This window comes from Amphiura filiformis, unplaced genomic scaffold (assembly GCF_039555335.1).
Source record: "Amphiura filiformis unplaced genomic scaffold, Afil_fr2py scaffold_22, whole genome shotgun sequence".
NCBI classification, from domain to species: Eukaryota; Metazoa; Echinodermata; class Ophiuroidea; order Amphilepidida; family Amphiuridae; genus Amphiura; species Amphiura filiformis.
The window spans coordinates 1,644,580-1,657,574 of NW_027305486.1; the positions used below are offsets into that span (position 1 = coordinate 1,644,580).

At 38.0% G+C, this 12,995-nt stretch overlaps 1 protein-coding gene across 1 annotated transcript; it reads left to right on the forward strand.

The window, feature by feature from the left end:
- Positions 1-6,615: 6,615 nt before the first annotated feature.
- Positions 6,616-12,698, forward strand: LOC140143469 (uncharacterized). The gene is made up of 2 exons (XM_072165303.1): positions 6,616-6,846; positions 7,933-12,698. Exons 1-2 carry the CDS (start codon positions 6,686-6,688, stop codon positions 9,101-9,103), a joined length of 1,332 nt encoding a protein of 443 aa, XP_072021404.1. The 5' UTR covers positions 6,616-6,685; the 3' UTR covers positions 9,104-12,698.
- The last annotated feature ends 297 nt before the right edge of the window (positions 12,699-12,995 follow it).

Here is a 12,995-nt window from a genome sequence, read left to right on the forward strand (position 1 = left end):
GATGGTTGCATGGGTGCCTGAAGGATCGGAGACAGAAAGGTAAAGGAAAAAACAAGAATTAAATCAACCATAACATTAATATCGAGAATGTTTTGTACATAATGTGGTAAAGTGCAACTTTTTTTGAAAGCATCATTTTTGGAAAATGTGATAATTTTTGACCAAACATTTTGTTTTTTGCAAATGAAACAACTTTGGGAGGGTTGAATATCGATTCCTCTATTCACAGCTTTTTGAATTTTTCAAATCAACAAAACATATGTCAAGTTATGCAAAGAAATGTTTTGTAATTTTAGGGGGGGGGGTTCTTTTGAACCCTAAAACCCTGTTTTGGGCCTTTTTGCTCTAAATTTACGCGCTATTTCAGATTTTTCAGACTTTTTGAGTGGTATTTTGCGACATCTCTGCATTATGCATGTTATGATTGCAAAATATAAATCAATCCCCGGGGACGGCACTTTCTGTCATTAAAGTTCATGATACTGTTTCTTGTCTTATCTATAATATGCCCGTTATAATTGATTAGCCGCCTTACAATCCCTTGCATGAAGATGCGCAGTGAAACAACATGATTATGCAACATGGTATCTATCTCTGGGGGCTTCAACTCAAGCTAACTTACGGGATGTGCCTGCTACAAAAAATGAGATTTCGCCCACGTACTTTAGTGTGATGTTTGAAATATTTAACCATAGGCTTAGGAATCTGGGGGCTTGGGAGGGGGACTCAGCCCTTCAATAATTTTGGTGCAGCTGGAGTACCTTTCAGCCCCCCCCCCCCAGGGGCGTAGCCAGCTTTTTTAGTCAGGGAGGGGGGGGGGAAATAAAATTTCCGGGGCACAGACGAAAAAAATTACGGTTGCATCATACAATACATAAAGACAAAAGGCTTTATTTGGATGATGTGAGCGCGCAAAAATTTGGTATTTGACACTATTTTTGCCCATTATCATGATAGAACGGGCTTTATTTTTACAATATGCGCGCGTAGCGCGCAAAAATTTTGTATTTTCGGGCTGAATTTTGGTAGAAAAGGGCTCCTTGCCCTTTTTCTTTTCCTTTGCCCTCCTGATTTTCTCTTATTTTTTTTTGTCAGAGGGCACTTTTTTCTTTCATTTTTTTTGTCAGGGGGCACTCTGCCCCCGGTGGCTACGCTACTGCCCCCCCCATAATCATAGGTGAAGTCACAAATGTGATAAAATAGAGGGAACCTATATTTTGCAAAATTTTCTGACTCATTGAAAAAACCTCTGGTGGGGAACCAAATTTCAGCCCCCCCACAATGTTGAAAATCTTCCTAAGCCAATGTTAACGGTATTTTACTGCAAAACTTTAAGGCCTACCAATTGAATGGACATTTTATTCAGAATTAATATTTGTGAAGGGCCCATATAAAAATAAATTGTAAAAGTGTCCAGATTTATTAGGCGAGAGGAAACTCTGGAGGGATGGAACCGTATCATCACTGTCACCATTTCAAAGTGAATACCGTAGCACCCCCGTGAATAACTCCGGACCAGCTGATCCATGTGTAAAGTTCGTCTCCATGTAAACAATCTAACTGTCACGCCGAATCATGAATAAAGACCATGATCATGATATTCTTCGTGAAACATGACATTAAGCCTCACTTTTCACACCAAGACGCTGACAAGTAGACAAGCTCGCAAGACGCTGCAGCAGAAAAGCGAAACTGATGTGGTGAGTAGGCCTAAACATAAGTTTTTTTGATAGAATAATTATATAGGGCCTATCGTACTTTGACTTTCAGAAAAGGTCAATAATTATGCTATACTTAATATAATAGACGTATGCATAAAATAGACTAAATTAACTATGTTGGAGAGAATTGGAACTTGATGCATTTGTGGTGAAAGCAATTTTTTTCTTTTTTTTCGCCAAAAAACATGCATTTTTTTCTGTCGCTTTTTATCAATAGGCCTACGTCAAAATCGCACTTTGACAACTGCAGATGCTGCACATTACGAGTTGTGCAGAGGTACATTTCAGTTTTCTGAGTCCAAATTTCTTGGTTTTTGTTGTTGTTGTTTTGTTTTTTTGTTTTTTTTAAACTTTTTTAGTTTGGTACTGATAAATGACTACAATAGTTACTGCCCTTCACCCTATATATAAATGTCGGTTTATTTAGTTTATTGTTATCATTAACTTTTTTAACATGAGTTTCTATTATTATGTTACTATTATTATGCTTAGGCCTATTAGGTGTTGTGCATTGTGCCGTTGTTTAATTATGAGCCCAGAGTAAAATTGGAGAGGGGCTGTTTTGGCACACCGTCATTGACGGGGCATAGGCCTAAATCAAACGCTCATACACACGACAGGCTTACAGCAAAACAGTCAGAAGCGTCCAAATATGCCAAGTAGGCCCCTATAGCGGCTCTGGTATAGCGGTATGCAAATTGGCATGTGAGGTTGGTTGGGAGGGGGGGGGGGGGCATGTTTCCAAGACCCAAGCACGCAGGGGGGGGTCATTGCACATCACCTTATCATTTATATTACTTATCATATTATTTAGGCCTAGGCTGGACCATGGGGCCGGGGGCATGGGGATGCCCCCAGCCTTGCCCCGCCGGTCACTGAAACCAGAAATCATATAAAGTCTCATTTTTGTTGGCTAAAATGAAAAATTTTTTGGAATCCCATTACCGCTCCACCGCGCCCGCACCCACCCCCCGACCAACCCCACTCCCCAAAAAGCCGGTGTCGGCATATGCCGCCACTGTCTGACTGTCGCAATTGGACCATTAATTTTTGCATGCATGCACGTAAAATATTGCTGCATGCTGGGCATTATGCTGCCATGACTAGTTCGCCCCCTTAAAGTAAACATTAATCAGCTACCAGCAACATCAGACATGAATGGTCCAATCCGCCGTCGACCTACTTAATAGTAATCGTATTTATTTACAAGAATCATTTTGAATCCACTAATCACGACTTCTTCACGATAAAACCGCGTGTTGGACTGGGCCTTCCCTTTCTATTATTTTATATTGACTTATACAATTGAAATGCAACCTTTTGCTTATTACATAGGTCGCACGCTTCTGAAATAAATTATCTCTTTTATTGACACACACGCTTTAATAGTGTTTGATAGCAAGATCTGATAAGATACAATGCATTGTTTTATTTGCAAATTATCTATGGTTGGATAAAACAGTACACAAGGAATGATTACTGGGCTATAGTATTTCGCTTTAATAAGTAGGCTAATTAATTATGCAAAATATATTAAGGGTAGACGAGGTATTGTTGGTCGAAGCTTGAAGTAACCTAAAAATCGATTTTCATTATCTAGATCAATATATTATTGAAAATTAACATCTTGATGTTTTGCAAAAGTTCATTCTACAAATCTTATACTTTGCAAACTTGCTTAATTTATTGTTGTTAATTAGTTAAGTACGTTTTACAAAAGTGTTGTTGTTTCAGCCCTCTTTACAACGTAACTCAAGAACCGCAGTGCCAAAGCTCACTAGCTTTCGTAAGATGCTGTGAACTACCAAATCACAACAGTTTAAAATAATTAATAACCTTAAATCATCAGTGGAAGACCTAATAGTTGAAACACTAGTATAGTGTTGTGAATGAGACACTAGAAACACATTTTGGGCCAAGTTTTCCAGGTAGATCCACAAAGCCTAGAAAAAATTTAGCGGTAAGCGCAAAAAGGTCCTATCTGCAATAGCTGCCTACGGCAAGTATATATATTATTAAAAGAGAGAAACATACCTGGACCTGTCTCACCGCGATGAGAAACTTTGTTTCTATCCAGAGACGTAGCCGCCCCAAAAAAGAGCCCACTTTGCATGCGAGGATAGCCTACCGAGCTTTTTGGTCCAAAAGTAGCGAGCGAAAAAAGGGGGTTTTTTTTGTGCAATTTCTTGGTCAAAAAAAGTCTTTTTTGGGAAAGGTCAAATTTTCAAATTGGGAAAAATGTCCTCCTTTTCAAATTCCGCCCAAATAAATCCTGTGTACGTCCCTGTTTCTATCGACGAAGGTATATTTTTCGGTCGTAATGCATAAGATGCTGTTCGCACCTAAAAAAGGAGACAAAGCCTAATTAGGCGTACAGTCTAAAACAAGGGAAACCGGGGTTCGCTCTCGAATTAGGCCTTATAGTCAAACACTTTCAAATAGAGAAACATATTAAGGGCTGGGGTAACTATGAACGTTCGGACAATATTTTTTGTGGGACATGAGAGCACGTCAGACATTTCCAATTGCATTCTGAATACGAAGAATGTCCTTCTGCTACCGTATCAATTTTGATTTTTTTAAATTGGCAAAATAATACACATTTTATGGCAAATGATTAAAAATTGATATTTTTGATATTTAACAGTCCTCGAATTTAACTTTATAAATCTAATGATATGAAAAGCCGCCAATGAAAATTTTGACCTTTCGTATTGAAATAGGCCTATGGATTTCACCAAAACACCAAAAAAAATGTATTTCTTTAAAATGAAAGGTCAAAATTTTCATCCCAGTTACATCATTAGAAAGTTTAGAAAGATTACTTCGAGGACTGCAAAATATCAAAAATTAAAAAATATCAAATGTTAATAAAGATCAAATGTTAATAATTTGTAATAAAATTTGTATTATATCGTGATTTTCAAGAAATCAAAATTCTTTGATATCAGAAGGACAGTCCTCATAATTATTCAGAAATCGATTCTATATACTGTAAAACAAGTTAATTTCGCGAGCAATTTAATTTCGCGAGCACCTCCGATTCGCGAAATTAAATTGCCGCGAAATTACATTTGAGAAAATACACGTTTGTAACTGGTGCCGAATTTGACAACCCTAAATCAACCGATTAAGTCTTGAGTATTATTATTTTTATCTATAATATCGTAATGTTATGTCATGAATTATTATTTGTTAGTCATTTACCTTGTAACATCATTAACATACTTCGTTTAACATGATAAGGATCATATAAATTCCGAAAATAAACTTAAAACTTTCACGTATTGATTTACTTTTGAAAAAGGGAGGTTTTTTATTTTATTTTATTTTTTTTTCAAACACCCACCCATACTTTTAATAAAATATAACAATGTGCATCCAGGGATTTGTTAAATTTTCTTTTGCAACCATAATGGGCCGCAAACCTACCGAAGTAAAAAGATGGTCTTTGGAGCTGCGGACGGTCACAATCAATGGTCTTTTTTGGCCTTGGCCTTCTGGTTGAAAAAAACCCCACAGAAATGTGAGGAATGAACAATTTTAGAGCTGAATGATCGATCAAAATCAATAATCATTTGGAGCACTATTTTGATCGAATTTATTGAGCTGCGAAATCCTAAAGGGTGGTCTTTCCGGGGGAACATAATCCGTATGGTCATTTGTGTTAGTGCCCCCCCCCCCCCGGATTTTGAAACGTCCATCCTGTTCCACGTGATTAATGTTTGTCTACTTTTAAATTTTAAGTTCTCTGCTGCGCTGCGTCAAAAACAAAAACAAAATCATCATAAAAATCGTTATTGTTTATGTTCCAACTTTTGGGGTCTTGGAAACTTGGTCATGTTGGATGTGAAATGAGCTAGGGCTGTGACTGCAAACATTTGTAGCTATTTTTAGGGGCACCATGTCAAATCTTTGCACGTAGCCGGCAAACTACGATCGAGTCTCGAGCGAGTCTCCAGAGAACTGGTAGAAATGTCTATTATACACTAAAACAATATACATACATGATATTTATAGATTGAGACTATAAATTATAATAAAGTTATAAAAAATTATATTAGGCAATAAATCATAATAGGTCTAACATTAAATGGAAGGGTGCATATGATATGGCAAATATAATTATGGGTTTCAACTGAGAACTCCCATTCCCAAGCCCCTCCCCCTCCCCCTCTATCCTACCCACCCCACCCAAGCGCAATTCTACTGTCACTTTGCGGGTGCAACGCTCTGTTACTATCCAAAAGCCTCTAAAGAGTTGCACTGATTGCAGTGGCGTAACTAGGGTTGGTAGCGACCGGGGCAAGAAACAAAATTGGCGCCCCTACACCTCCCCCGAGAATATCTGAAACGCGGGCAATTCTTGAAAAAATTGTGCGCGGAGCGCGCGATATTTTGGAGAAATAAGGCCTATCGCTAATTGATTTGGGTTACTAGAAGTTGTCTTAAAATGTTCTTTCAATTGATTTTGTGATGAAATGAGCGCGAAAAATTTGACTTTCATCCCTTGGAGGTGCTCAGAATCGATGCTGAATTGGTCAATTTGGCGCCCTCTAAAGGTGGCGCTCGGGGCACGTTGAGGGATTGATCGAGGGAATGTACGGTATTAAGTCATCGACAATGCAGTGAAAACACGGAATTGATATGGGAAGTGGAAGGCAAACTCTACACACATGACAGATGCGGAGGGTCTCTGTTTTGGATTAAAGATAGTTTTGGATTAAAGATATCATATCTAGTCTACACATTAATCATGTTAACAGTCGATATCCACGAACCCACAGGAGGGTCTGAGCTGACTTTCCTAACGTTGCATGGTCTCGTGAAATTGTATTCCACAACACTTCCCCTGCACGGTGCACCCATACATGTTATATGATGCATGCCCTCCCCACGCACACCCCTACAACTTCCGTTCCTTCTTTTGTTAGTAGAACATTTCGGGAGGACATTGTTTAAAGATGGTTATTTTCTTCTTTGTTATTTTCATTTGCAGAACCATGGTTCATTTAGCAGCTGCTGAAGATGCAGATTTCATCTGTCCAGTAGACATACTACCCGATGATGTCCTGCTTATTATATTTTCCTTTGTCACACTCATCGACAGAGCAGCAATTGCCAGGTAAAAAGATTGATTGCGATGTGCAGGGTGTCCCCGAAAGAATTGTATTGTCGGAAACCTTAACCTTTTGGGCATTTTAATGCTCGAAAAACACAACACTAAATACCGTAAAAATGCGGTAGTTAGCATAATTATCGAGCGCTTTTGAAAACATGAAATTGTACCAAAATCTGGTGCTTTACAAACTGAGCTAATAGGGTTGAGACACGCATTTGCAGGTTTACTTGTTCATATAACTATGTGTATCGACGATTTGCTCAAAACCCTTTACACTTTTGTGGATGGGGCTCTTAAATGTTTTAAAAGCGCTCGATAGTAAGCACATATGCTAACTATCGAGTTTTTACGGTTGTTGATTTGGTTAAGGAATATTAAAGAGCTACCACATACTTTTTAAATTTTGACAAAGAACGCTCCGTTCTTGAAATATAGGCTATATAAGAATTGTATCTTCAATTGTATCTTGTATTTTCAAACCATTCCACAGTTTCAAAATATATCAATCAATGATCTGTATCTTGAGTACCAATCACCCGCGAAAGGTGTCTACTGATTGATTGAATCCGTGGAACGGTTTGAAATGTGGTATTTTCGGTAAATCTTATATTTTCAACAACAGAGCAATCAAAATTCAAAGCAGTATATGTGATAGCTGCTTTATTCCTCAACCACATCAGTTATTTAGTTGAGTTACCGACGATATGAATGTTACCTAGGCTGCACTCATCACCTCTCATGTCTGTGTATGTGTATGTAGATTGAATACAATACCGCTCTTTTCGAAGACACTTATCGGACAGGTGCGAGTGAAACGTACATGGACTCTGCATAATGTCAGTGAAATTTCCATAGCATTACGATCCAGGTCTATTCGTTGATATTCAATGATGCGATGCAGAGTTACGTACGTCTAGTGCAGGGCAATATATTCAAAAGTTTTCACCTATCACTGTGGTATTTAATCCTGTTACATCACTACTTTTACAGCGAATTATTCTAGCCGATTATACATGGTTTTCGCGATTGCCAAATGTACATCTATGCTTTTATTATAATATCTGATATTTTTCTGTCATTTCATCTTAGGGTCTGTACAAGGTGGAATGTACTTATCAGAACCGGATGCTTATGGAAGTCCATCAATCTTACCTTGAGACAAAAGTTTCCGCCTAATTCTAACACCGTCCTGTGCTTCTTAGAAACATACGCAACCAACTCCTTGCAAACGCTTATTCTACCACACGTCGATGACGACATACTGAGGTACCTGAAAAGAAATTGTATGCGACTAACAACTCTCCGCGCAGATGTCACCGAAGATGTTGATTTGGTTGGGTTGCCAACGTCTTTGAAGGAGCTTCATCTTGCATGGCCATCACATATACACAATATTAGAGAGGAGCTACAGGAAGTGAACGCCAACGAACCAGTGTTATGTATCAAGTGGGGACCATACACACCAATGACGAACCTTCAAAGTCTCACAGTTACGCATATGGTATTTTCCCCAGAACTGTTTCAACAACTAAGTTCTTGTTCCACGCTCAAACATCTCCATATCGACAACTGCTGCGGTCTTGCTGAAGACGGCATTGAGGCTGTAACACGTAGTTTATCACACTTAAAAACCTTCTGGCTTGATATGTGTTCTTATGGCGTCCAAAATTTGAATGGTATTTTGCATCAGATTGTAAGAAATTTGACAAAAATATCAGATCTCCGCATTACATTTGTGCCAATAAATACGTCTTCTGAACAAGAGGAGCAGACGCCAGCAAATTTGTTTTTCAATCAACTAATGAACTGTCGTCATTTAAATCGCCTACATTTGCAAGGTATAACTGGACTCTCCGCGCAAAATATTTCCCGCTTTTTACAGGAATGCCGCCAAATCAATTCGCTTAGTTTAAAATGGTGTGGATCAATCGCAGACGATGTTCTTGCCACTATTTTCAAAAATGGTACGAACTTGCACACAATAGAGTTATTGCCCTGTAGTAAGATTTCAGACGGCGGAATGGAATCGATGTCACATCACCTTGTAGTGCAAAATGTTAAGTTAAATTACTGTCAAAATGTGACATTGCCACAAGTATTGAAAACGGTTGTGACTTTACCGAAAGTGAAGCAAGTTGAAGTTGGAATTTATCAGCAACCTCTGAAGGCATCGAGGGAAGAGTTTGATGCCGTCAAAAAATTGAAACCAAGCTTGACTGTGGATGTGCAAAAATTTTCAGTGTGTATTGCAAAGAAGTAAAGAGCGCTAAAATAGAGTGACTTAACAAGCACTATGGACCACAATGGCCTCATCCCAATGGCATAGTTCAATAACCTCAATGAGACAATCATAGTGCAAAATTTGACTTCAAGTTGCAGGGTACGAGTTTTTGTACCCAATTTTGCAAAGGTCATTCAATGAATGTGCAAATGTATTGGGGTTATAGAATTGTGCCCTGATAGATGAGTATATAGGATCCTAGTGAAGTATAGATGCTAATCCGGGAGATGCTAGTCGTTTGTATATGTACATTTTGTAGGACATAACATTTCTATTAGAGGTTCTGTGCTTGTGGAACGCATTTTTTTCAGGTCCTCGGAAGTAATGTCATGAAAAAACACCCACCGCACACTTTAAATAAAATATAACACTGTGCATCCAGTGATTTGTTTAATTTCCTTTTGCAACTATAATGAGCCGTAATACTACCGAAACCTTAGGGTTACACTGCAAAAAGTGTGTTTAGGAATTAAACACTTTTCTAAACACTATCTTGCACCACATTTTTAAACATGTTTAAATGCTACACATGTTTAGGAATTGATGGGCTGTGTTTAGGAAATTCAGTGTTTAGGAATCAAACATGTAGTGTTTAGGAATCAAACATGTTTAGAAACGTGGTGCAAGAAAAGTGTTTTATTCCTAAAAACCAATGTCAAATTCCAAAACATCATGTGTTTAATTCCTAAACACATACCCATCAAATTCCTAAACATGTGTAGCATTTAAACATGTTTAAAACATGGTGCAAGATAGTGTTTAGAAAAGTGTTTAATTCCTAAACACACTTTTTGCAGTGCGCTGTCTGCACACCCCCATCACGTCAAGTGCCCCCGTGATAGAGCGGTTAGTAGCTATATATCAGGGCTGGCTGCCACTATAGGGTTTAGGAATCAAGCATGTTTAGAAATGTGGTGCAAGAAAAGTGTTTAATTCCTAAACACGCTTTTTGCAGTGTAGGGTTAGCATACTGCGGCTCGTTATGGATGCAATAATATAAATACGCCTCCTAGAGGCCACGATCTTAGGGTAGAGGTAAAATTTTGAGAGGAGCAAATAATAATAATAATCAAATGAAAACAATATAATGATGAATATTCATACATAAATAGAAATTAAACTTACACGCTACTCAACTCACCGGAGCGTTTCATGGTCTTCAGCGGATGTTAATCATTGTATTGCTCTGAAGATTTGGTGTTGCTAGTGATGTTGTGTTCTAAAGGACCTTGACTGAACCGTGACAAATGTTTAAACATTGACCCTGTCTCAGGGCCAACTTCCTGACCCCCCCCCCCCCACCCCCAAATTAAGGGGGAGGGAGGCGCCACTACATCTTCTTGTTTGACGTCATCTATACACCTGTGACGGCATCGGTGTCTCATATCACTAGCAACAACAAATCTTCAGAGCAATAACATCCGCTGAAGACGCCGGTGACCTCGGTGAAAGCGCTCCGGTGAGTGTACCAAATTTGAGTAGCGTAGAAGTTTTATTTCGCTTTCTATTAAAAACAAATAAAAAAGGAAGATGAAGTTGGAAGCTCATCTAATGTGCAATTTCCTTTGGCCCATTTCTAAGCCACAGTTATCCTATTTTTGTCCAATTTTAGCAATTAAAGTACAAATTATCGCGCGTTTCGTGCGCATTTGTCCCCGGTAAATTCATTCGAGTATACCCAAGCACCGCCGGAACCGTCGTTTTATTATTACGATAGAAATATTAGTCGAACGCGTATGCGATGTCAACACACCCCTACGTACACGGCGTGCGGGACACACACACCCCCACACGCCAGAGGATCGTACCATATTACAACCGCTGAAGTGACATGCATTGGCGCTAGTAGTAAATTCCAATTTTCTTTCCTTTACCTCACTTGTTCGGCTCAAAATTGAAAGGGGACATATCTGACAGTAAATGCTAACATTTTATTGAAAATGAATACTAATCTATTTTTAAAAGAAATGTTATAATATCATGGCTTTAAGTTTACGGGATGGCATGGGTGGGGTATAACACTTCAAGCCGAACAGGTATTCAGGAGCTGTTCAGGGTTGGGTAGTCGAGGATTGGGGGGTAGGAGTGGGAAATTATTTTGTCGTACCCAGGGGTCAGCAAAAGATGAATCCGGCCCTGTGCGCATCAGGGCTATAATAGCCAAACAGGGAATCGGCAGAAATGCTTTCTACGCTTTTTGATAATTGAACAGTGTTTGTAAAATATTAAAGCTTACTTTAATAGTAAATACAGATCTAACCAAAGAGTGCGTTAGCAGTGAGTTTAGTGCACGTGTATGTCAGTGCAATATTTCAATATTATCTATTACCGGTACAATGTAGAAAAGATCCATCAATGATAATGGTAACCGAGTTGTGAAAAGAGTGGCCATAAATTGGGCTATTCCAGAAAGTAAATGCACGCCCCTATAGAGGAGTAACTTTTTAATCAAAGAAATGTCTGGATTGCCAAGTCTGCTTTCTGAAAACGACTGGAATTTCAGTTGCCAATGTCGCTTGAAAAAGCTTGGAAATCCAATTAAAATGAAAGAAAAATCACGGAAATGTCTAACATTGCTCTTTGGACTATTTTTCTGTTGGATTTTTTCGCCTTTGGACACTTTAAAAGTCTATATTTCCAACAATCACGGCTGGACACAAAAGTCTATAAATCCGAACTCCTCTATATATAGGGGATGTGCGTCTATTTTCTGGAATAACCCATTATCAGATAGCTGGACCTTTTTACCAACTTATCGTATTCAAATTATAAAAATTATAAAAAGAAAAAGCTGAACATATGTTAAAGGACAGGCGGTGTCAGATTTACTTTTCAAAAAATTCTCGAGCAATTGGTATTCAACAGATGTATTGAATATTGATATATCATTCTGAATAAATAACATTTATTTTGGAACAAATCAGTCTACAATTGAATATATGAATACAAAACCCACCCAAGTCCGTGAGAAGTGATTTTGAGAGAAAAACATGTGTATCATTTTAATCCCTTCAGTTATATTTACCTGGTCAATATGGTAAGTTTTACTTGCAAATGAGTGGGTTAAACTGTATTAAGTATGACGATTAGCATTTCAGGGACTTCGTGGGGTTCATTTTAAATTCTGGACTTGGGTGGTTTTTTGAATCATATACAAAGGCAACAATGTTGGAATGAGATTACCACATATACAAAATAAGGCACACAGGTATGTATAATGTTGATATGCATTCTGCCATGTAATATAAACCACACACTTTCCTTTATTAAACCCATTTTTTTCTTCAAAAGTCACTCTCCAGCAATGAATGTGTTACAAGCGGATTTTTATACATACTGGATTTCAATCAATGTGTTACAAGACTCAAATCATGGACTTGGGTGGTTCTTTCATACATGCTATTTTTCACATGCTCAATAGACACAGAGGATGAATTTGAGTTGTTTTTTCATATATACATATGACATGCCTATGTATAGCAACAATTTCCCATGCTTAACTCAATTTGGCCACAGTATGGACTTGGGTGGGTTTTGTATTCATATATTCAATTGCATGGCTATATTGCATTTGCTTGTGCTTGAGAATAATGAGGCTACTATTGTGATATTTTTAGATTTATCGAAAGCCTTTGATACAATAGACCATACATAAGTAAAACATGATAACACTCCATGAAATGGACAAGTATGAATTTCTTAGTGTTTTTCATGACTGGTTTCTAAACGTAATAGAAAACAACATGTAAATTGCAACATAATATGATATGGCCTCAATAATACATTTTATATGTGGTGTTCCGTAAGCATAAATTTTGGGACCTTCATACCCTTTATCATATTTATATTATGATGTTATTCATATTTCACA